Source organism: Anarrhichthys ocellatus, unplaced genomic scaffold, assembly GCF_004355925.1.
Source record: "Anarrhichthys ocellatus isolate YVR2014 unplaced genomic scaffold, GSC_Weel_1.0 scaffold76, whole genome shotgun sequence".
In the NCBI taxonomy this organism is placed as follows: domain Eukaryota; kingdom Metazoa; phylum Chordata; class Actinopteri; order Perciformes; family Anarhichadidae; genus Anarrhichthys; species Anarrhichthys ocellatus.
Genome location: NW_022280106.1, coordinates 621,736 through 645,124, shown reverse-complemented (window position 1 = coordinate 645,124; position 23,389 = coordinate 621,736). Strand labels below are relative to the sequence as shown.

At 43.6% G+C, this 23,389-nt stretch overlaps 1 protein-coding gene across 2 annotated transcripts in view; it reads left to right on the top strand.

Moving 5' to 3' along the window:
- The window catches only part of dnah9 (dynein, axonemal, heavy chain 9), a 147,006-nt gene that overhangs the window by 13,305 nt on the left and 110,312 nt on the right, over positions 1–23,389 (top strand). For both annotated transcript variants that reach the window (XM_031873863.1, XM_031873862.1), the window contains exons 12-32: positions 1,746–1,872; positions 2,348–2,494; positions 5,397–5,505; positions 9,094–9,335; positions 9,439–9,574; positions 10,673–10,869; positions 10,980–11,236; positions 11,454–11,615; positions 13,378–13,600; positions 13,841–14,007; positions 15,120–15,263; positions 15,429–15,588; positions 16,240–16,395; positions 18,616–18,748; positions 18,852–19,129; positions 19,470–19,600; positions 19,716–19,842; positions 20,301–20,453; positions 20,924–21,049; positions 22,211–22,450; positions 22,669–22,829. In XM_031873863.1, coding sequence (XP_031729723.1) covers positions 1,746–1,872; positions 2,348–2,494; positions 5,397–5,505; positions 9,094–9,335; positions 9,439–9,574; positions 10,673–10,869; positions 10,980–11,236; positions 11,454–11,615; positions 13,378–13,600; positions 13,841–14,007; positions 15,120–15,263; positions 15,429–15,588; positions 16,240–16,395; positions 18,616–18,748; positions 18,852–19,129; positions 19,470–19,600; positions 19,716–19,842; positions 20,301–20,453; positions 20,924–21,049; positions 22,211–22,450; positions 22,669–22,829 — 3,576 coding nt within the window. The remainder of the gene's footprint in view (positions 1–1,745; positions 1,873–2,347; positions 2,495–5,396; positions 5,506–9,093; positions 9,336–9,438; positions 9,575–10,672; positions 10,870–10,979; positions 11,237–11,453; positions 11,616–13,377; positions 13,601–13,840; positions 14,008–15,119; positions 15,264–15,428; positions 15,589–16,239; positions 16,396–18,615; positions 18,749–18,851; positions 19,130–19,469; positions 19,601–19,715; positions 19,843–20,300; positions 20,454–20,923; positions 21,050–22,210; positions 22,451–22,668; positions 22,830–23,389) is intronic.

Sequence of the window (23,389 nt, the reverse complement as noted above, 5' to 3'; positions counted from 1 at the left end):
CTGCTCCTCCTTGGGCTGAGTCTTCTCAGCTGTTGCTCCGCTGTGCTGTCTATCAAAGCGGGCAAAGAAGCGGTTCAGGGTGTCGGGGAGTTCACTGTCCTGACTGATCTGTGTGGTGCTGCTCTTGTAGTCAGTCAGGGTTTTAATACCTCTCCACATGCTCCGGGGGTCGTTGTTCTCGAAGTGTCCCTCAATGCGCTGTTTGTATCTGCGCTTGGCCTCTTTGATTCCCTTCTTCAGGTCCCTCCGGGCACTTTTATAGGCCGGTATGTCACCAGACCTGAAGGCAGCGTCTCTTGCTCCAAGCAGAAACCGCACGTTTCTGTCCAGCCAAGGTTTTTGATTTGGGAACACTTTGATGGTTTTGGTGGTCGTTACTGTCTCAGTGCAAAAGTGTAGGTAGGCCAGGACAGCCGAGGTGTACTCCTCCAGGTCAGCTCCCTGTGCAAACACTTCCCAGTCCGTGCTTTCAAAGCAGTCCTGCAGAAGTGAAGCAGCGTCGTTGCTCCATACTTGAATGGTTTTGACAGCTGGTATACAAGGCCACTTTAAGGTTACAACTTGACTATGTAACAATCATGGCTAGTAAATTGAGATTTTGGATCCTTTTGAATCATCATTCATCATCATTTGTTGTGATTTACTTTGCTTGAGAGACCCAATCCTAACTGTCATTTTTGCATCTTTAAACTGTGATGCATTGCATTGTAGGATTGGCAGCAGAAAATAATGCATATGCCATGGCCACCACTTTTTAATTCTCATAATGCTTACGTGATTATTAGTGTTAAGGTTACAGTAATTGTTAAAATTGAGGAAGGTTAAAGGTTAGGGAATCAATCAAGTGTAAGTCCTTACAAGTATGCTAACATAAGTGCCCAGAAGTATTTTATGAATGAGATGAGATGCATGCACACACAGATGCACCTACATACACCCAGACAAACAGCCATTCTTTATACTTTGCGTGCTTAATATCACTCCTTCCCTTCATGTCCCCTCAGCCAGAGTAATGGAATGATGAACAACAACAGTTCTTTGCCCTCAATTTACTCCCATCAGAAATTAGAGCACTTGTTATGCTGTAATAATCATCGCTGCTGCCTCTGATGAATGCCTTCATTATTGTACATATTCCATGCAGGAACAGGATGGGCATGCTCACTCTTTACCCCCACAGACAAAATGCAGTGTGATTTATGACCATGACCATGGCATTTGATTGCCTCTGCGTCTGCGGTGCCACTATCAGGAAATGAAGCTCACAGCAGAAATCCAATAAGGAGCACACAGTGCGAACTGAAGTTCTCATCATAATCGTGGCTACAGTATTTACAGATTGATATAGCTGTATGGAGCCCTGACATATTCTCTGTTCCCAGTCTCTCTCAGCTGAATCAGCGTTTATCCTCATATTAACCTATCTAACGCTCCTTCACTGCCTTATTGTCAGTGTGATATGGACGAGCCAATCACACCTCTCATTCTGTTTACAACCTCAGGGGATTGGGAAAATGTCTCAATCATATGCCTTTTAGCTGCTTGTTTTTTAAAACTTATTTTAGCGTCCTCGATGTGAACCGTTTTCACGCCTGTGGCCTAGTGAAATAGAAGTCCCAGCCATTTAATGGGAATATGAATTAATGTTATACCCTGGCGGAAAAGGTACAAATATTTCTCCTATGATAATAGATATTTTGTTTGATTGTGATCACAAATTGTGTTCCCTGTGTTTGATATTCCAGATACTCCACCAGCCTCTATGAGGCATGGACAGAGTCCGTGGGCGAGAGTTCTCAGTACAACCTCAACCTTCCATTAATCAGCAGGGACCCAGACACTCAGCTGATCTCAGTCAACTTCAACCCACAGGTCTGAAGAATATAAACTGACCCACGACAGGCTTGTAATCCTTTCAAATACTGTGGACAGGATTTGAGTAATTTATTAGTTTGGTGATGAATCAATATATATCTTCCAGTAAGTGTCGTACCTGCCTGCAGCTGCACAAGAGTATACATCTTTAAATAAAGTTAGTCTTTTTAATTTGTCGCGATAGTATATACATTTTTCATTCAAGGGGAGTAATGTTGGATCACGCTGCTCTTAAGAATTGCTAACGTACATCTTGTTAATCTGACTTTAAGTGGAACCAGCAACATCGTAACTGTAGTACTGAATGTTTAAAACATATTTTTTTGTGTGAAATTGGGTTTAAAAGTAAAAATGTTGAATATTGGCAAACACTATCGGCAGCCTTGGCTGATCAAATTTAAAACCCCAATTTGTTCTAAATGTCTTGATATGTGTTCCAGTGCTTCTAATTTCCCTTTCAACCTACTCCTAGCTGGCGTCTGTGTTGAGGGAAGTGAAGTACTTGCTGGCCAGACAGACGGAGGCGATACCTGAAACTGCGGTGCAGATCTACACCACCAGGGGGCAGCTGTGGCAGTACGTTGCCAACCTGGAGCTCACCGTGGGCCGATACAACAAGGTTGGCTTAGGTTAGGCTGAAAGCAGTATGGTATTCAGCCCATCTCCTCACATTAAGGCTACTTCTGTGTGCTCATGAAAGGTTTGCTCTCAGAATTATCCTCTGCGCTTGGATTTTTTTTGTGCAATAACCCTGTCAAAATTATCCAAATGATAAAAAAATGCGATGTTGAGGGTGTGTTCGCATTACTTCTTAGAGAGGCCCTGATAGTGGTAAAATTGAAGGTAGTTGACCCATTATCCGTACAGATCCCCCTCACAGTCCGATACGCATGTGAACCTGAGAATTTGACAGTTTAGCCGTCATAATGTGAAATTAAGCTTGATTGCCGATTGTTAATGGCCAATATTCAATGAAATATGCGTTGGGGAGATCGGCCATAATTCAGTCTGGGGTGGTCTGAATCAACCACGTCAGCTCATTAACTGCTGCACACAGAGAGTGAGCCAATAGCATTCTAGCGCTGACTAAGACTGAGGTGGTACACCCTGCGTTCCTAACCCTTCTTCTTAATACATTGATGGTCTGCCCAAGTCTTTGGTGCGGGTCATATTAACACATTAAACGGCTTGTGTTACAGTGACTGACACCACTCCAAATCACACTGGCTGTGCCACTAACTTACTCAACTGACAAACAACACTGTCTGTTCCCCTTTAGCACAGCCGAGAGGAGGCCGTTGTAGCTATTACAGTCAAAGAAAAAGTACGGGTGGCACACTGGTATTCAAAATAACTATACTTTTCCAAATTTCATGGAGAAAGTAATATTATATAGCCTTGGAGGGAGGAAGTGGATGAACCAGGTTAAAGAGCTAAAGAGCTTCCTCTGTGGAGGGACCTTCTCTCTCATGTGGCAGTGGAGGTGATTCATCCACGCCCAGAACTGTGGCAGCTGCATGCCTGCCTGTTGAGAGATCAAATTGAATTGCCATGGGTCTGCCCCAAAGTGTGGTGGCAACGACCTAGAATTCGAGGGCATCATCCACTAGAGGCCTATATGCCATTTATTGGACTATTGGCATTGTAGCAGTGGACCGAAAGAGTCCAGCGTACCCTTATGTGATTCAGTGTTGGTGCTTGAGGCTCTTTGTGGTCCCCCATTTGAGCCCATTAAGTCTGTAGATACAAGATTTGTTTTCATACAAGACTGCAATTCCTCTCACTTTGACATCCGCAGGGCGGGAGGGTGACATGCTTTGTGTGTGCATCCCTGTTGTACCCAATTCCTTTTGTGATGACTCCAAGGTTACATTTACCCTTATGTAGGGTACTTGCCTAGAACTATCCGTGCAGTCTAGTTTGGCACATGTGTGCCATTTGAATTTTCTCATGTACCAAACTATATATTTCACTTGTATATCACTAATGGTGTTCAATACATCCAAATACAGCAGTTTGGCTTAATTTTGAGTCCTCTCTGTGTCTCTCTGTGTACTGGAGTTTTTCTCGATGTCAGCCTCCTGTGAGTACGCAGGGCTCTGTCTCAGCAACCCATTGGATGATTTCAGTGATTGACACCTCATTTGAAGCCTTAGAGCCAATAGAATTTAGCTATATCGACTAAAATGAGATTGAGAGCACTGTTAGCCAATCAGAATCAGCAGGGCACCGTCCTGTGAGACGTGCTGGCTATGACGCAAGGCCATTCTCAGACTTCCTGCTTGGACCCACAGCCACCTAGAAACTCCCGGAATGATTTTAGTGTAACACAGGATGTAGTTGTAACATATTTCAGTGTGGAATTACATATATATATACATATCACGGAAAAACAGCAAAGGTAAGAGAAATTTTACAACTATCATTTGATGAAGCGATTTCTGTTGTTGGTGTTCTTTGGCTCATATCTCGCTGATGCTTTGTTGTAGCTTGATTTGATGTTTATGTGCACAATATGTGGAGTGTCTGCTTTCTTTTGAGGTATCATGTCTGCGTATTGCTTAAAATACCACAGCGGTAGAGCCAGAAATGTGGCGAGTGGGTTGACTAGGTGGCACTATATCGATTTTGATATTTGGTAATTCATTTAGTTGGTGTTTGAGTTGTGTTTGGAACATGTAAAAATGGCTTACATATTCTTGTAGCCCAGGTTCTGCTGTTTAATCTGATGTGCAACATCATTATATTTGTTTGTGATAAATTTATTCTTTCTGACGGTATATTGTGACATGTGCGATCTTCTTTTATAGTAAAAGGAATTTAAGGACCAGTTTTAATGCTTCTAGATACTAGGCTCATCTATGGAGCCCAATTGTTTTGTTTTAAAGGAACCACCGAGAGTCACAGATAAGTTTAACCAAGCGTTGTATTGTGATTATTTTCCAAACAAAAGATACAAAAATAAATAGTTCAGTTAATTCCTCATAGGTCAGTTCAGTTGATTCCTCATACAGTTCTTCCTTCCTCATACAGTTCGTATGTCTCAGTTCAGTTGATTCCTCATAGAGTTCATAAGTCTCAGTTCAGTTCATTGAGATCTTTGTGTTCGATCCTACCACAGTTCTTGTGGAAAGGAAGGGGAATTGGGGTCCAAGGAAATCTCCATCTTGTAGCTCGCCATCCAAACTTTTTACAGGTGCTCCGGATGATCCGGAACCCTCATTCACAAAAAACCTGACCGCTGACTGCAGAATTAGTGCGAGAACCCACACGGTCTAGTTATGACGCAGATCGCTGTCGCTGCTGTTTAGTTGCTGTCCGGCGGCACCAAATGTAAACAGGAAGTGAGCTGTCTACCCCGGATATTTATGACAGCGCGCACTCCGTGATTGGCTACGTAATTTGCGTATTCAATAAGTATTATTAAAACAGTCTCTGGATCAGAGGGTTGGGCTTAAGTGTGGGAGCTGAAGATCTCATCACATCTTTCTATGTTTCTCTCTCCTACTGTTTGGCTGCAGGTGATGCACTCTGTGCTTGACGTGGAGCATCCTCTGGTTCAGGGCCAGCTCAGGGACATCGACGCTCAGCTCAAAAAGGCAGAAGAATGTCTGACCTGGAACGGCCAAGGTTGGAACATTGATCATTATTAGATACTCTGGATCAATCAAAATAAGTATGATACAGTATGGGTGTAACGGTACTTAGAATCCCCTACAATAGCAACACCTATGTGCAATGCTGACACACCGTCCTCATTTTATACACAGCTCAATGTTCATTTGTGCGCACATAGCGTGACTGACTAGCACGCCACTCAGCTTCATGCAACATGTTGAACTTTGATGCCGCGTTACGGGCATCAATCTACATACCATGTATTCTGCATGCAGCTGCGTGCACCAGACAGTGATTGCTGGACTGTGATGGTTCATCCTTAAAATAAATAGCTCAGTATTTTATTTAATATTTAAGATTAGACAATCAATATCAATCTTGTCTGTGAGTCAAATACAGACCCCTAGCTTAGCTTAGCATAAAGACGTCTTAACAAGGTAAACAGCTAGCCGGGCTCTGTCCAACATTAATAAATACGGTTACCAGCATGTCAATCTACAGAATATGAGCCTAAGAGAAGTCAAAATGCTGAACTATTCCTTGAAGTGGTAATCTACACCATGGGTTATTTTTTGTTATCTTTGTTGACATCTTTAATGCCAAGCCGCCAGTTAGACAGTTAGACCAGCTCTGTGACTTTCATTTCTTTAATCTTTTGATAAAGTTTGAGTCGCTGTCACTGCTCCTGCTACCAACTCAAACTACTGTTGCTGTAGCATGCAGTACACAATCAAATACACAATAACACGTTAATAGTATAGTTAAACTTAAAACAAAACAAACAAGGTTACAAACACACTATGACCACTCTCTGCACAGACAAAAGCCTCTTACTTGAGATCGTTTCGTAGTGGTAGTGGAATTTCTCCTACCTAGGACCGGCGGCCGTCCGGCGCTTTGTCGGCGGGTTAAATGGTAAGCTGATTCTCGTCTGGCGGTGGAGAAAACAGTTAATGTCGACTTAAAGAATCTCGGAATTCTCTTTATCTCTCTCTCTCTCTCTCTCTCTGTCTCTCTTTCTTTCTCTGTCTCTCTCTCTCGCTCTGTCTCTCTTTCTTTCTTTCTTTCTTTCTGTCTCTCTCTCTCGCTCTCTGTCTCTCTCTGTCTCTCACTCTCTCTCTCTCTCTCTCTCTCTCTTTCCGTTTCCGGTGTGCGAGATCAACTGGTTTTGGATTAACTGGTTTATGTTCGAATGCGTAAAGCAGATGTGTGGTAGGAGTGGCCTTTCAGGATTCGCATGGAATAAACAGGAAATAAACATTTAGATCGTTTCTCCTCTCTCTTTCACGTAGTTTCTACGGTTTCGTTTGAAAGAATATAAACGGAACACTTTGCTGGAAAATGTAGCCTACTACTTGTTCGCGAGGCTGTGGTTGAGATTCCGAGGACACATAACGAGGACCAGGGTGAATGAGAAAGTTAGTGGTAGGTGTCGATGCCTGTTCAAAATACTTACGTCAATAAATCCTTTAAGAAACGCTCTGTTGTCCGTCTTATATTTGTATCATATATCATTATTAACTGATGTCAAGTCGATTTGAGACCTGTCTGTGCATCCATACAGCCTGTGAGTTAAACATATGAGCTCAAACACCGCGTACAGATGACTGTCAACTGTGGGAAGCTGCGATCCACCCAGATTAACTTGTGATTCAATTTCTGTAGGCTATCTCACATCGCTTATGTTTTATATTAAAAACTATGGACATGCATCTTATGTTCAGCCTCGCGAACGAGTAGTAGGCTACATTTTCCAGCAAAGTGTTCCGTTTATATTCTTTCAAAGGAAACCGTAGAAACTACGTGAAAGAGAGAGGAGAAATGATCTAAATGTTTATTTCCTGTTTATTCTATGCGGGTCCTGAAAGGCCACTCCTACCACACATCTGCTTTACGCATTCGAACATAAACCAGTTAATCCAAAACCAGTTGATCTCGCACACCGGCGGCGAGCGGATCTGGGGCCGGGCCCGCGGTGGCGGATTGCGGTACTGCAGGCGCGGCGGCTGGTGGTAAAGATGAGAAGGAGCAGAGCCAAGTGGAGGAGCAACAGGCTGATGTTGCAGAGAACAGCAGCTCTCAGACTGGACAGCCCCAGCCAGCAGAAAGCGTGGAGGAAGCAGCCTCCACCAGTGTAGAACCCAGTGTGTCTAACTGTCAGCTGGAGAGGACATGGAGCATGACTATGAGTCAGACATGGAGTCTGTGAGTGGAACCCTTGGACAAGATACAGATATGTACACATTGATGGAAATAAACACTTTTCGAGATGAAACATATCAACTGAATATCACTATATCACTGTTCTTAGAAAAGCACACAAAAAAGGAGATAAAGGTAGAAATCCTTTGATTAAAGGTCATAGGTTCTTCTAAAGGTACTTCAGGTTACTGAAGAAAAAGGCTGTTAGTTAATGTGTGATTTGCTGCTATGTTTCTGTGGGTGGAGGAGTTGTTTTTCATAATGTATTCTCAATTGATGACGTGACTGTAATCTGTCCTCGATCTATAAAAACTTTTTTTGAAAATCAAATCTGTCTCTCTTTCTCTCTCTCTCTGTCTCTCTCTCTTTCTCTCTCTCTCTCTTTCTCTGTCTCTCTCTCTCTCTCTCTCTCTCTCTCTCTCTCGGAGACATGAGCTGCTGATCAGTGGGTCTTTACGGGGAATCACAGAGACTAAAGAAAGGAAGAACACTCGTTCCCTTCTAATTCTTCCATTGACGCAGTCCTAACGGTGCCAGAGTATCTATTGTGCAGTCTATTGTACGAGTGTCACCGTAGTATTTATGTTTACAGCAAGATTGTACGAGAGCTGTCACTGGCTTTATTTCGACACATTGTTATATTACATCATCTTCATGTGCAGGTGATGACGATGAAGGTGAGGTGATTGGAGGTGTTGACAACAACATGGTGACTGCAGTAAGCTCTGATCCATCAGATAGCTGTTTACAGTTTGGCTGTGTGCAGTATGCTGTATCTGTCACAAAATCGTACTGAGTCATATATGCACATTATTAGAGGATTATTGAAAACTAATGATGCTCTGTTCTGCAGTTCTTTAACACCATTTGACATTATCTTACAGATGATGATAATGTCATCAGCTGACCACGAGTCTACTGGTCGGGTGCAGACAGTGCTGAAACTAAAAGAATTGTAAACAGAGTTGGTTATCATGGCCGTAACTATACTTATTATATATAAACTCAGATGTTTTCACTGTTAGAGAGTTGGTAAACATCAAGCTTGCACACTTAATGTATAGAGGCACACTGTATTTAGTGAGTCAGTTACCTAATGTGGAACAAAGACCAGAACAAATGCAAACAAAATGTATTAACAGTGAAAAGAGTCAATTGATGCTTGTAAAATAAGAAGGTGGGGTCATAAAACCTTGAAGGCTCAGTCGGTTTGTATTTACCACATTTTAGTTTTTAATCAGCTTTCCGTCGACGTTCACTACAACACTGTATGTAAATTGCTTTATTACTCTTGTTTTAGACACACACTCTAACACACTCCCATTCTATATTTGTCTATTAAATATTGTCATTTCTTTTGACCTCTGATCCACCATCTCCATCACCATTACCCTCTAGGTGTTTGGCAGTATATTCAGGAGGTGCGAGACTCCATCTGTGACCTGGAGAGCCGACTCCAGAGGAGCAAGGATAACGTGGAGCAGATCCAGAGCTGCATGAGGTCCTGGGCCAGCCCCATGTTTGACAGGAAGGAGGGCAAAAAAGACGCACTGCTCAGTCTGGAGGACAGGGCCGAGAGGCTTGACAGGTTTTATAGTCTGATACGGTCCTCTGGAGAACAGATCCACTTCCTGCTGAAGGTGATTTAAAAAAGGTTTCCTCGTAGATTTGCTTTGACTCTGTCTTTACAGTCATTATATAACGGGGTTGAGATGATGACTGTCAGGTTTTGGCATGTCTTAGAGCAATCTGCAGCTGTTCAGATCTGAGCAGACCTCTGAGGAATGGAAGGCCTACGTCGTCTACATCGACGACATGGTCATAGATGGATTCTTCAACAGCATCGAGTGCTCTCTCAAGTTCTTCCTGGATAACACGGGTAGGAAGGAGTGTAATGAACAAACAATACACAGTAAAATCCCAAAAGTACTATTTGTAGTGATGTTAGTGTTGTTACTACTGTTACTGTTACAGCCAGAATGTTGCCGGAAAACAAAAATGAAATATCCAAAAGGATTTCACAGTGAACCAAAATCCTCATCAGCTAGCACTGGCTTGGACAGTTTCCCAGCAGCACATCCTCAGGGGTTATGGTGTCAATTGGGTGTCCGCCTGTAATTGCTCTAGACGTAAATTAGATCTGGACTTGGATCTGGACTGGTTGCTGGCATGAGTTTTGTCAACCAGTTTAGATGGACTAGGATGTGATTCAAGATTTGGTGGACTGTTGCCAGATTCCTGCTGTATCCAGTTCTTCTTCCCATCCTTGTTGGACACGTTCTTTCACTCTTACTTCATCTGTCTCTTCATCCTCTCCCCTTGTGTGGGTTCAAGAAGACTTTTCTGATAAGGAAGTTTCAGAGCTGACTGAACGGACTTGAAAATATCTCAGAGGCAGGCAGTTCTTTCATTTTACACAATCATTGTAGAATATTATTAAATAGATTAATTTTTATATATTCATCTAGATTAGTTTCAAAGACTTTGGTTTACAATTAAAAAAAGGACTCAATGGAGAATCCCTCGACTACATGCTCTTGCAGCTGCAGTATTACATTATGTGTGCCACATTATTATCAACGACCCTCTCGTTATGTAAAATGTTCTTTGTGTCTCGCACAAATCTATTTACAAAATCCCTGAAATTGATGATAAACGCAATAGGAATGACCTCTATGTTCGTATAAAGGCTCAATAGATAGATATAACCTCGCAATCTTCACACAACATCCTCAACTCAAGCTTTACTTATGCCCTTGTTCTGGAGCTTTTGGTCATATTACAGAGTTCTCATCAGCATATGGCAGTATGTTTTCAGTTTGGGGAAGACATTTGTTAAGGGTTTTGACACGAAGAAAATTTCATATTTTGCAGAATTCTCATAGACATTTCAGTCATTATGAGAGATCCATATGTTTTACTGTAGTAGTGTTTCCACCGCAGCTTCAACTGTTTTCAATCCCTTCCTTTGATCCAGATCAGAGAGCGGTTTTGCCCCCGCTTTTTGAGGCTCAGCTGGATCTGAAGGTTCCTGACATGGTGTTTGCTCCATCTCTGGAGTTTGGGGCAGGAGACGGTTTCTTTGAGCTGGTGGAGAGCCTCATCAATGATGTGTTTAGAATCTCCTCACTGGTGCCACGCATCGCACAGCACAGTCCTTTCCCCCACTACCAGGTACTGATGCTCTGATGCAGCCTCAACATCTAGAACTTCCCTGTCTGAAATGCAGATCACTACCATCAACATGCCACATGTTCAAGAAAATGATCAAATGTTCCCCTCAGGCTGACATGGAGGACATGGCTGACCTGGCAGACATGCGTCATCTCCTTATGGAACGTGTGCAGCTCGTCATGGAAACTTGCTGCAAGTTTCGCAACTCTCTGGAGCACTACAGCTACCTGTATATGGATGACAGGAAGGAGTTCATACGTCAGTTCCTTCTGTACGGCCACATGGTCAGCAGCCAGGAGGTTTATGCTGATGACAGCGTCTCAGAGAGCCCACCAACACTGGATAACTTCAGAGAGCAGGTGGACAGGTGGGTATTGGTCAAGTGGAAAGTGTGTGTGTGCTTGTGTGTTTCCGTGGTCATGTTTCTGGTAATCCCTCTCTAAAGAGTTGGCTTAGGTTTTAGAATCAGTCATTTTGTTTTTGAGTGAAGATTGAGTTTAGGTTGAAGAACCGTAAAAATAAACATTAGGGTTAGGTTGAACTTCCCCTTACATGGCTGAAGTCTTTTTGTCATCATACTGCAGGTATGAGAAGATCTACAAGGAGGTGCAGGGTCTGGAGCCGGTGCATGTTTTCCTCGGGTGGATGAGGGTGGATGGCCGTAGCATGAAGAGCATCATGCTTAACATCATCAAAAAGTGGAGCTTCATGTTCAAACAGCACCTCATTGACCTTGTAACCAACAGGTGAATTACAATTTAAAAAAGTCAAGGGTTTTGACGCTACAATCTTATATCAGATGTATGAGCAGTAGCTCATTGTGGCGAATGTTAGCAAACTTTGAATGGATTTGGTTGTGTATCTCTTCTGTACTTGTGCTACTGGTAAAGCCCAGACACCCGCATTTAAAATAGCCACTAAAATAGCCACTAAAATAGCAACTGAAAAGTGATGCACACAACTGAAATTCACCTGCCGTTAGCTTTTTGCTTCTTGTTACCCTGCCAATTCAAATAATCTGAGAAAATACACGAAATAAATTGTGAAACAGATGTAATAAGAGTAATGTAGCTGCTTTAAGGAATAGCTCAGTGCTTAGGTCTTAGAACTTCTCACAGGCCAGGTTGGCTCAGGGGTCTCCTGAAGCAGCTGAAAGGTACTGGCAGGCCAGGAGGGCTGCAGCTGCAGTGGTCGTGGATGCTAAAACCCGGGCATGGGAGGAGTTCGGGGAGGCCATGGAGAAGGACTTTTGGTTGGCCTCAAGGAGGTTATGGCAAACCATCCGGCGGCTCAGGAAAGGAAACCAGGGCCTACCCCAGGCTGTTCTCAGCGGGGTCGGGGGAACTGCTGACCTGGGACATCGTCGGGCGGTGCAGCGGGCCATCTGGTCTCTGTACGACTGCAGTAGGAGCCGTATTCTCGGCAAAAAGTCAGACACGTTCCCAGTGGGTGTTGGCCTCCGCCAGGACTGCCCTTTGTCACCGGTCCTGTTCGTGACTTTCATGGACAGGATATCTAGGCCCAGCCGGGGGTTGGAGAACGTCAGGTTCGGAGGTCTCGGGATTGCCTCTCTGCTGTTTGAAGATGATGTGGTCCTCCACAGAGCGTGACCTCCAACATTCACTGGAGCGGTTTGCAGCCGAGTGTGAAGCGGCGGGGATGAAAGTTAGCACCTCCAAGTCTGAGGCCATGGTGCTCTGCCGGAAACCAGTGGATTGCTCCCTCCAGGTGGGGACGGAGTGTGAAGGAGTTCAAGTATCTTGGGGTCTTGTTCACGAGTGAGGGTAAGATGGAGCGGGAGATCGTCGGGTGGATCGGTGCGGCTCCAGCAGTAAAGCAGGCGCTGCACCAGACCGACTTGGTGAAGAGGGAGCTGAGCCGGAAGGCGAAGCTCTCAATTTACTGGTCGGTCTACGTTCTGACCCTCACCTAAGAATAAGGTCGCGGATACAAGCCGCCGAAATGAGTTTCCTCCATAGGGTAGCCGGGCTCAGCCTTAGAGATAGCATAAGGAGCTCGGACATCAGGAGGGAGCTTGGTGTTGAGCCGCTACTCCTTTGCGTCGAAAGGAGTCAGCTGAGGTGGTTCGGGCATCTAATCAGGATGCCTCCTGGGCGCCTCCCACTGGAGGGTTTCCGGGCAAGCCCAACTGGGAGGAGACCTCGGGGAAGACCCAGGACACGCTGGAGGGATTACATCTCCCAGTTGGCCTCGGAACGCCTCGGGATCCCCCAGAATGAGCTAGAACAGAATGAGAGGGAAGTCTGGGTCAGCCTGCTTGGCCTGCTGCCACCCCAGATAAGCGGAGGAAAATGGATAGATGGATGTTCCCGGGACTAGAGTGTTAGCTAAAAGTTTGCCAGCTTAAGTGACTCAGACCTCAGATATGACCTTAGACCTTATATGGACATTATATATCTGGTTTCTCCCCATGATGCAAAAATGATCTTAATCGTGCCAATTTTACACATCAAATGTCTTTTCATGATCATTGTCACCTATCCCCAGTCTGTCAGATCTGGAGAAGTTCATTGGTGTGGCTGAGGCTGGCCTGGGCCAGCAGGTGGAGGAAGGTAACTACGGTGGCCTGGTGGGGGTCCTGGGTCACCTGCTGGCTGTTAAGGAAAGACAAAACTCCACTGATGCCATGTTTGAACCCCTTCAGCAAACCATCACTCTACTGAAGGTCTATGAACAGGAGCTGCCTGACGTGGTGTACAATCAGTTGGAGGTAAGGACTGAGGACTGATGTTCAGTCACTTGACATTTATTTTTACTAGCACACATTCTTTCTTCTGTTTACTTTGGCTGAGATAGAGCCATTTCTCTTACTTTTTCTTTGTGTCTTCCAATTGCCCATCCCTGTTTTGTGCTCTTCCTCCTGGCAATTCGTCATCTGTCACTCCTGTCCGCTGGCTTTTATCTCCTACTCTTTATCTCCCTCTCTCTGTATCTATCTGTTGATCTTCAGGAGTTGCCAGAAAAGTGGAACAATGTGAAAAAGCAGGCTGTGTTAGTCAAACAGCAGGTGGCGCCTTTGCAGGCCATCGAGGTGGCCAGCCTGCGTCGAAAGTGTGCTTCATTCGATGTGGAGCAACACACCTTCAGGGAGCACTTTCGCAAAAGCGGGCCCTTCAGGTAGAATCAATATTGGCTTCTATTCCTCCTGAGAGTTGGTCTGGGAACGCTTTACTTTCACAGATTTAAGTGTTTATATATGTGTATAATATATACATATATTCATAAGGAATAGTTATCCCGGGCGACTGTGGTTCAGTGGAGAGCAGGGTCGTCCTTCAATCAAAGGATCGGGGGTTTGATCCCCGGCTCCGCTAGTCCATGTCGATGTGTCCTTGGGCAAAACACTTAACCCCAAACTTGCTTCCATCAGTGTGTGAATGGGAGAATGATGACATGTAGTGTTAAAGCGCTTTGAGTGGGCGGAAAGACTAGAAAAGAAGTATTTTTACCATATGATTCATTATGCATCTATGTTAATTATTCTATAGTTATTCTGAAAAGAATAGTGCTGTTTATTGTGTAGAGGGTGTGTGTGTGCATATGTGTGCTGTCCCGGGTGCTGAAATGCAGAGGAGTTAGATAGACAGACAGTCTCAACAAAGCCAGGTATTTTATGTGAGGACTATGTGTTTGCATGGGCCACAGTCTATCTATTTATTCATTTGTTTATAGACTTATCAAAATAATTTTTGATGGGCTATTTTCCCCACCTTGAATTTGACAATAATAACAAAGTAAAGTACAATGTAAGTAAATAATGAGGTAAAAGTTTGAGGAAAGTATGACAGTTTAAGGGTTTAAGCCCGATGGCCTCTATACAGTATATACAGCATATATATGTGTATATATATATATATATGTATATGTACCCTTCTGCTTTCTCACCTGATAATAGAGAAGTGTTATCTCGAGGCTCTCACATCCGACAAGGCTAATTGAATCTTAACTTGATGAAAATGTATTCATAGGTAGAGATGCTTCATCATAATGTCTAATTGTCAGATTAGTTATGTGTGTAATTGGTCTCTTAATAACTTGGTGATTATTTTCCCATTAATGCCATGTAAATCATTGTTAATTGACACAGTGTGCAGTTAGCGCTGGAGACTCTGGTCTGGTTATGCAGCCAAGTCAGGCTTGGCAAACTGCAGCCTTTCATTCCCTAAACACAGCCTGACTTATACTAAGCTTCTGCAAATGTGTGTGTGGGTGATCATGCATTGGTCCAGGTTTGACAGCGAGAGCCCCCACCAGATGTTGGACGCCTTCCACCGGCAGATCCAGGAGCGGGAGGCAGTGATGGCCTCCCTGGTGGAGTCTGCCAGCCTATTCGAGGTCACCGTCTCCGAGTACAAACAGCTTCGACAATGCCGGTAAAGCCCAAAGCTGGAAGGAGAAAATACCACAAGTCTGTGCCAAATCCGGAACTAATGAGCCGTTAAAGCTGAGATGCTCTTTTACATTCACAGTCAGTATCTGAAGAGTTCCAATTTTCATGCTGGTGTAATTCATTCTGTCCACTTTTCTCTATTCCCAAGGCATGAGGTGGGCCTGCTGAAGGAGCTGTGGGACATGGTCACCGTGGTGGAATACAGCATGGCGGCATGGAGGATGACCCCCTGGAGAGAGATCCATGTGGAAGACATGGCGCTAGAGTGCAAATGCTTCTCTAAAGATATACGGGGGCTAGACAAAGAGGTGAGACAAGAGGATAGATCAGGATATCTAACTAGCTTTTAAAAGGTTGATAGGAAAAATGTATCTTGACTTAGGCACAGCAGGCCCACCAAGCTTTGGCTTTCTCCACATGTTGAAGAGGTGTGCAGTGGACTGTACTAAATTCATCTGCTCTCACGTAACCTGCAACTGTTAGCATTGATGGCTAACAGCTTATTGTTTCCGACAGTTATGTCAGCCATTAAAGTTAACAGTTGCTGGCTAGAAATGAGAACATGTTTTTTTCCTCCTTCTGAAATCGAGGACCAATTGTTTGAAACAAGATTGATAATTTCAAGTAAAAAATCTGCCCCCATAATCACTGTGAACTGCATTTTGTGCTCCGCAAAAACATAAAGCTTGTCTAGCAACAGTAAACTAGAAGGTCTGGGCCTAGCAAACAGCCAATTGGGAGTTAAGTGCCTTGCTCAAAGGCAAATAGTTTGTGGGAGAAAGGAGAACTTCCTTATTTACTCTCAAATGGGAGTTACAGGCCCTTGAGCAAGTCGGGACTAAATGTGTGCAAATGCATGAACAACTTCACTGGAATAAATAAATCCTGAGCTGCACCTTCAAGCTCCCTTGTCTCTTTCAAAAGCCCATGTACAGATTTCTGGCCTTTGTGTCTGATAGGTTCGAGCGTGGGAGACCTTCACAGGCTTGGACTGCAGGGTCAAGAACCTGCTCACCTCCCTGCGGGCCGTGGCAGAGCTCCAGAACCCAGCCATACGAGCCCGACACTGGCATCAGCTGATGGCTGCGACGGGAGTCCGCTTCACCATGGACCAGGTTTCCTATTTATTTTAGAGATAAGCAACAACATACTGCACCTAATTTTCAGTATTCATGAGCTGTACATTTGCTACAGTTTCTGTTTTTAATATCTCAAACAACCAGTGTTAATAACATGCTGGTTATTTAAGGGCTGGGATACACACAATGCAGTTTTCTCTCCCAGCTCTATCAACATGATCCTCACTAGGCTTCTTTGTTCTGCAGAAGGAAGATCAGATGAGGGTTGTTTGTACTGTTTGTACTGATCCAGCGTTTTAGTTTGAACAAAAGTGTATTACAGAGACTATATAGGCTTTATAGAACTAGTCTTATAATATACCCACAAATCCACTGATTGACATTTAGCAAGTTGCAGATTCTCCAAAGTAAGAGCAGCAGATGGAGCTACCTGGAGGGAAAGACAGTAAAAGAGGAGACACCATATGACAAAAGGTTCTTCTGCCATGTTTTGTGCCTGGCTTATTTTTACAACAGGCAGTCCTTTTGAATAGCTCCCTGGTGATATTGATTCATATGTTACATGTTCATAATCATGTAACTGAATGATGAATCTAACTCACATACTGTAATTAACACTGTCTTGGTTACAGAAGCTGTGGCAAGTGAAAGTTTAAGCTAATGGCAGTTGATTCAATTTCAGTGCCTAGAACTATGTACTTAGTTGTAGCTCATGATTTTAATTCCTTGAGTTTGCCAAACAAAACTTCTCATCATACCGTTGTTTTAAGCAGATCAGCTTGAAAGCTTTGAGCTGAGACCTCAGGATTTGGGATTGTGACGCAGCTCATCCTGTCAGTCTGGGAAGCTAACGAAGCTTAAGATGCTACACTGCTCAGTCGTATTATCAACTGCATTCCATTAGGGCCTGATCAGCGACGTAGTCGGAGCGGAGGACCTTTTATTATTCTAATGTTTATTATTAGGGCCCGAGCACCGACGAGCATCAGCCTACTTTTTCATGGCGAATAAACAGCGTTTAACTAAAACTCACAATATTCATGATGAAGCATCTTCAATGTCTTAAGGCTATTCTTACCAAATTTGAGACTGATCAAGTCAACTGCCTAGGAGGAGTACATCAAAGTATAAAGTGTGACATAGGAGGAGTTTGTTAAAGTACAAAAGCTGAAAAATGCGAAAGGTGACAAAAAAGCACAACATGGTGGGTTTACTGTAGCGCCCCCTAGTGGTTGAGTGAAATGAAAATGTCAGGGTATGTTACAGGATGCAATGTGAAAATCTAGCGATTTTAAGACAAATGGTTGAGATGTTATGTGTATTGATATATAAGCCACGCCCCTAACAAGTTTATTGGTCCATATCTTGTAAACGCAAAGAGATATCAAAAAGTCTTTAATACAGTTTGATGATGTAGAACCAATGATGATCCAGAGCAAATTGGTAGCAGACTGGTAGCAGTCAGACTCAGCGTGTAAGAGGAGTTTGAAAAAATGTGTTTTTCCCAATATTCAAAATGGTGGAAAATCTAAGACGGTGGAGTTTAGGGGTCTGAGAAGCTTTTTATTAGAGTTAGCGGAGCTGGACATGTGTGTCCAATTTCAAGTAAAACGGACAGACTGTCTGAGGGGCGTCGCCGGTCCAAATTCTAGGGGGCGCTAGAGAGCCATTTTTTTACACACTAATAAGCAACCTATATCAGATGGCTATATTCAACAGGCCTGACAAGTGTGCAAAATTTGGTGAGTTTTCGAGTATGGCAAGTCCCCCAAATATGCACCCGATGTACCATGTGTATTCGGATTTCAATAAGGTCTTCGCGGCCCAATGTTGTCGGTTGCTTGGGCCCTAATAATAATTCTTTGGATTTCAATAAGGCCTTCGCCCGACTTCGTCGGTGCTCGGGCCCTAATAAACATTAGAATAACAATAGGTCCTCCACTCCGACTACATCGGTGCTCGGGTCCTAATAAACATTAGAATAACAATAGGTCCTGTCCTGTCTCGGGCCCTAATAATGGTCAGACAAATTTCTCATAAAATCCCTAGCTAGCATCCTGTGGTCGGTGTAGGAGGTTAACACTGCCACCTGCAGGCAGTATATGTTGCTGCTGCAGTAATTGTCTTTGCTTATAGGAGATGCAAGTTAGACGGAGACTGCAGGTGTGAACCCTCCCTACTGTGCGTCCTAAACTGAGACAAACAATCACAGTAATCAGCTAATGTGGCTGAGATGAAGTGTGTTTCTCTGAGCAGGAGACCACTCTTGCTGACCTGCTGAAGCTGAACCTGCACTGCTTTGAGGAGGAGGTGAGGGGGATTGTGGACAAGGCTGTGAAAGAGATGGGAATGGAAAAAGTACTCTCTGAGCTCAACTCCACATGGACAGGTACAGGAAGTAACTGTCCTTTGGTCTGTGGTGAACATGAGAGTTTTTCATTCTGCCATCCAGAGTTTATGCCCTTTTGACAAAGTGTATTGATCCCATCCAGGTATGCAGTTCCAGTATGAGGCCCACCATCGGACCCAGGTGCCTCTGCTGCGCACAGACGAGGAGCTGATCGAGACGCTGGAAGACAACCAGGTGCAGCTACAGAACCTCATGTCATCCAAGTACATCGCCCACTTTTTGGATGAAGTGTCGTCATGGCAGAGCAAGCTGTCCGTGGCCGACTCTGTGATCTCCCTCTGGTTTGAGGTGCAGCGGACATGGACCCACCTGGAAAGCATCTTCATTGGCTCAGAAGACATCCGTTCACAGCTGCCTGAGGTTACACACTGATAGGATCACATTTATGCACGCACAGTAAATTACAGCTCTATAGGTATACAATACATCACTGACAAGCTCATATGAATGCAGGCCTTGACCTGCGCTCTTGTCATTGCCATATTAACCCAGATAGCATGGCTCTAAGAGCTGTTAATTAAGAATGCGTTAATTGGCTCATACATAGTTTAGAAGCTGAGATTACACAACTATTTAATTGCTCCCGCGATGTTCGAGTTGTGCTTATACCCAGATGTTTGCTATTAAACCTCTGATTCCACTCTTTTTCTTTTGGGAACCTAAATCCCTTGGCTGTGCTCCCTTGTGAAATCCTCTGCAGGACTCCAGACGCTTCCAATGTATTGATGCTGATTTCAAAGAGCTGGCAAACGGCGTGTATCAAACGCCAAACGTAGTGGAGGCCACCAATAAACCGGGCCTGTTTGGTAAACTGGAGGATATCCAGAGCAGGTGAGAGATCTCTCTCTTTTCCTACTTCCTATGTTACCAGGAGCACTCTTGTACAGGGATTATAGCTCTTTCACTTGGATGCACACACTGACTCACTCTGTGTATTTCTCTGCAGGCTGTCTCTATGTGAAAAAGCTCTGGCAGAATACCTGGACACCAAGCGTCTGGCCTTCCCGAGATTTTACTTCATCTCTTCAGCTGATCTGCTGGACATCCTGTCTAATGGGACCAACCCACACCAGGTGGCTCCACTCATTTTTGCTAGAGGGGTAGCAATGCATTTATGCTTCAGTCTGTTCCCTGTCAGCAAAAACAAATTTTTGCTTTTTCACAGTTTTTAAACAATTGCACCATTTATCTCTTTTGATGAGTGCTGTTGACTATTGTAGTACCCGTAGTGTCCACACAGGGGCAATGTTACTTACAGTTTTGCCGCCTGCTCCAACCCCATCATAAGGACATATTCTCATGCATTAGCAGCATGGAGAAATAAATCACTGTTAAGCACAACTTGCTTCCAAATCGCTCTAAAGAGGAAGTTAGCAGGCATGCTGCAGAACATGTCCTGTCCGCCAATAAATGATTCAGAATAACGGTAATGAAACGTTGATCGTTTGCGTGGTGGCAGAGAAACCACCATTGAGACAGTGAGCTGAGTGTAAATTGAGCCCGAGCTGAATGTGCCTGTCTGTTTGCTCAGGTCCAGAAGCATCTGTCTAAGCTGTTTGACAACATGGCTAAGATGCGATTTGAAGCAGATGGAGAGGGGAATCCTTCTAAGACTGGTCTGGGCATGTACAGCAAAGAGGAGGAGTATGTCCCCTTTAATCAGCCCTGTGACTGCACTGGACAGGTAAAATACACCCGCAATCATTTATTCATGTCTCCAAAATTGTAATACCATAACTTCTGTAGGTTGAGCTAAATGCTAAAGACATTTATCATCTTTATTGGACTTACTGCTGACAGTGGCAGTACTGTTGTCTGTAGATGAATGTAATAGATGAGGAAATTCACTTACCTATCCTGTTCTGTAATGGAAGAAAATATCTATCAAATATAGATATCACAACCTACAATAAAGTAGACAAATTAAATTGAGTCTGTCGTTGCCCCTGGGGTTTTGCATATCAAAGCCCATAAATCTATTAATTTTCCATTATATCCTATAGTATTTGCCTGACTCCACTTCCACTCTAATGCTTATTAATGACCTCATTAGAGTCCATTGATAAGAAAGCCCGTCGGTGCTCACGTGACACACATTGCAATGTTTTTCTTAATGTGTATCTACGGGCTTTTGGTTTTTGTGTTTTGTGTCAGGTGGAGGTGTGGCTGAACCGGGTTCTGGACAGCATGCGCTCCACGGTTCGACATGAGATGACCGAGGCAGTGATGGCCTATGAGGACAAACCCAGAGAGCAGTGGCTGTTTGACTACCCGGCTCAGGTAAACATGCTCAGTGGGATGCGTGTATAGATTTAACTGACAACACTCTGGGGATTTTTCCCGTTAGTCACAATGTTTTTTTTAAAGTATTTAATACTCTAAATGGTAAAATGTTGTTCCTGTCACTGATTCAAGTGTCTGAAAGTTAGAAACCAGCAACCAACAAAAAAAACAAATACAGTTCAGGACTTTAGAGCCGTGTTGAAATGAACTTCAGGATCAGTAGTGTTTACTTTATAAAATAATAATAATAACAAATAAAATAACAAATAAAATAATTTTGTGCTACAGGACCAACAGAGGACCAAGGTCAAACTGTAATTCAGCGCAGTGTTTTTTATTGACTGTACATTAAAAACGTACCACTAAAGTCACTTAGAATTCAACAGTGTTAGCAGTTTGGGCCAGATGAAGTAAGAAAGGTGTTTCCAGCCTGTAATTTACTAAAGCAGCAGCTCATTACGCACTGAGCTCAGGGGTGGGATTTCATTTTGATTACAGAATATTTACTTTGACCAACTCTACCTGATAAAATGTTGTTACTCAAATACTAATTGAACATATTATTAATAACAATATTACCTTTAGCATATATCTAATTGTTGATTTAATAGGCACAAATAAACACATTGATGGTCATCAAAGAAAGCGCTCACTTAAATGGATATTGGTTTTATTAGGTGGGCCTTTTTTCAGGTGTCCACAGCAGTATATTGTGTTACTCTCGTGTCAGTACTCCTGCCCTTTTCTCCAAACTGGGGGCGTGCTAAACACACAAACTATCTCTTTAAAGAACAGAGTATTATCGAAAAGGAATTTCAATATTTGGATGGAGGAGAAAAAACAAGATTTTCCTATCAGCAGTTATTTTCAAATGACATGCCCATTAATGGGCACACCACACAAAACCTGCTCAGCCCATCTCGTGTTCTTTGTAGCTGACATTCCACACTGCTCAGCAAAAATAGCCATGGCAGACAAATGTAAACTCTGCATCTCAGTCCAGCTTTTCCCACTTATAAAGAGAGAATTCTAGTTTGTACAGGCAAATATGTTGGATTCAAGTAAACATTAAATACGAGAAATCCATCGACATAAATCCTATCAACTGTACTTTTCTACAGAATCTGCCTGTGAGTTCATTTATTACTTCTGATTCAGGTAGCGTTGACCTGCACTCAGATCTGGTGGACGTCTGACGTCTGCATGGCGTTCGTTCGTCTAGAGGAGGGTTATGACAACGCCATGAAAGAGTACTACAAGAAACAGGTGTCCCAGCTCAACACCCTCATCTCCATGCTGATTGGGCAGCTTACACCAGGCGATCGGCAGAAGGTCATGACCATCTGCACCATCGACGTCCACGCCAGGGACGTGGTGGCCAAGATGATCGCTCAGAAGGTGAGGGGGGCATGCTGGATAAGTCTGGACAAGAACCTGAGCTGTATAAATGATCATGCACACACCATGATTGCTGCTGTATTTTTGAGAGGCTATTACCAGTGAGTAATGCACTCAAGATATTCAAGCAAGGCGTGTCATTACCATAAGGAGAGGGTGGGAAAGCTTCGATTATTTATGGCTTTGTTTCATAGCTTGGCACTCTCTCTTTCTTTTAGGTGGAGAACTCTCAGGCCTTCGTTTGGCTCTCCCAGCTGAGGCACCGTTGGGATGAGAAGGAGAATCATTGTTTTGCCAACATTTGCGATGCCCAGTTTCTCTACTCTTACGAATACCTGGGCAACACGCCACGATTAGTCATCACTCCTCTAACAGACAGGTACGGATGTCATCCTTGGTGTCTTCGTTCAGACTGACAGGCAAGGAAACATCATGATTGCTTGTCAACTGACTGATGAGTAAAGCTATTTCATTTAGCAGGCTTCTCATTTCTACCTGCCAACCCTCGATTTTACTGTAATGACAACTGTCACTGGCAGATTTGATCAGCCACAGTTAGCTAACTAAGCAAATGTTGGCTCCATTAGTTGGTTGAAAACATGGCTGACTTTTTAATGTTTCCAGCAAAGTGTTTTTAAAAACAGATCCCTGAAAGTGGGGTCTTAAATATGCATTTGATGGTTGCACACATGATATTGCATGAAGCTACATGTCCCAGGAAAACGTTCCTTAACACTTGATCGATGTAGACGACATGGAAACAAATATGGTGGGAAAAAAACTTATTTCATTGTATCATCAGTCTGGCCTACATATTTGGACTTTTTACTGTTCTTGTAGAATGAGGACTACTGATGTGTGTGGTGACAACAAGCTCGGCTGGATTGCAAACTTAAAACTAAGCAGGACATAAACTCCAATATAGCAGCACCTGGGACC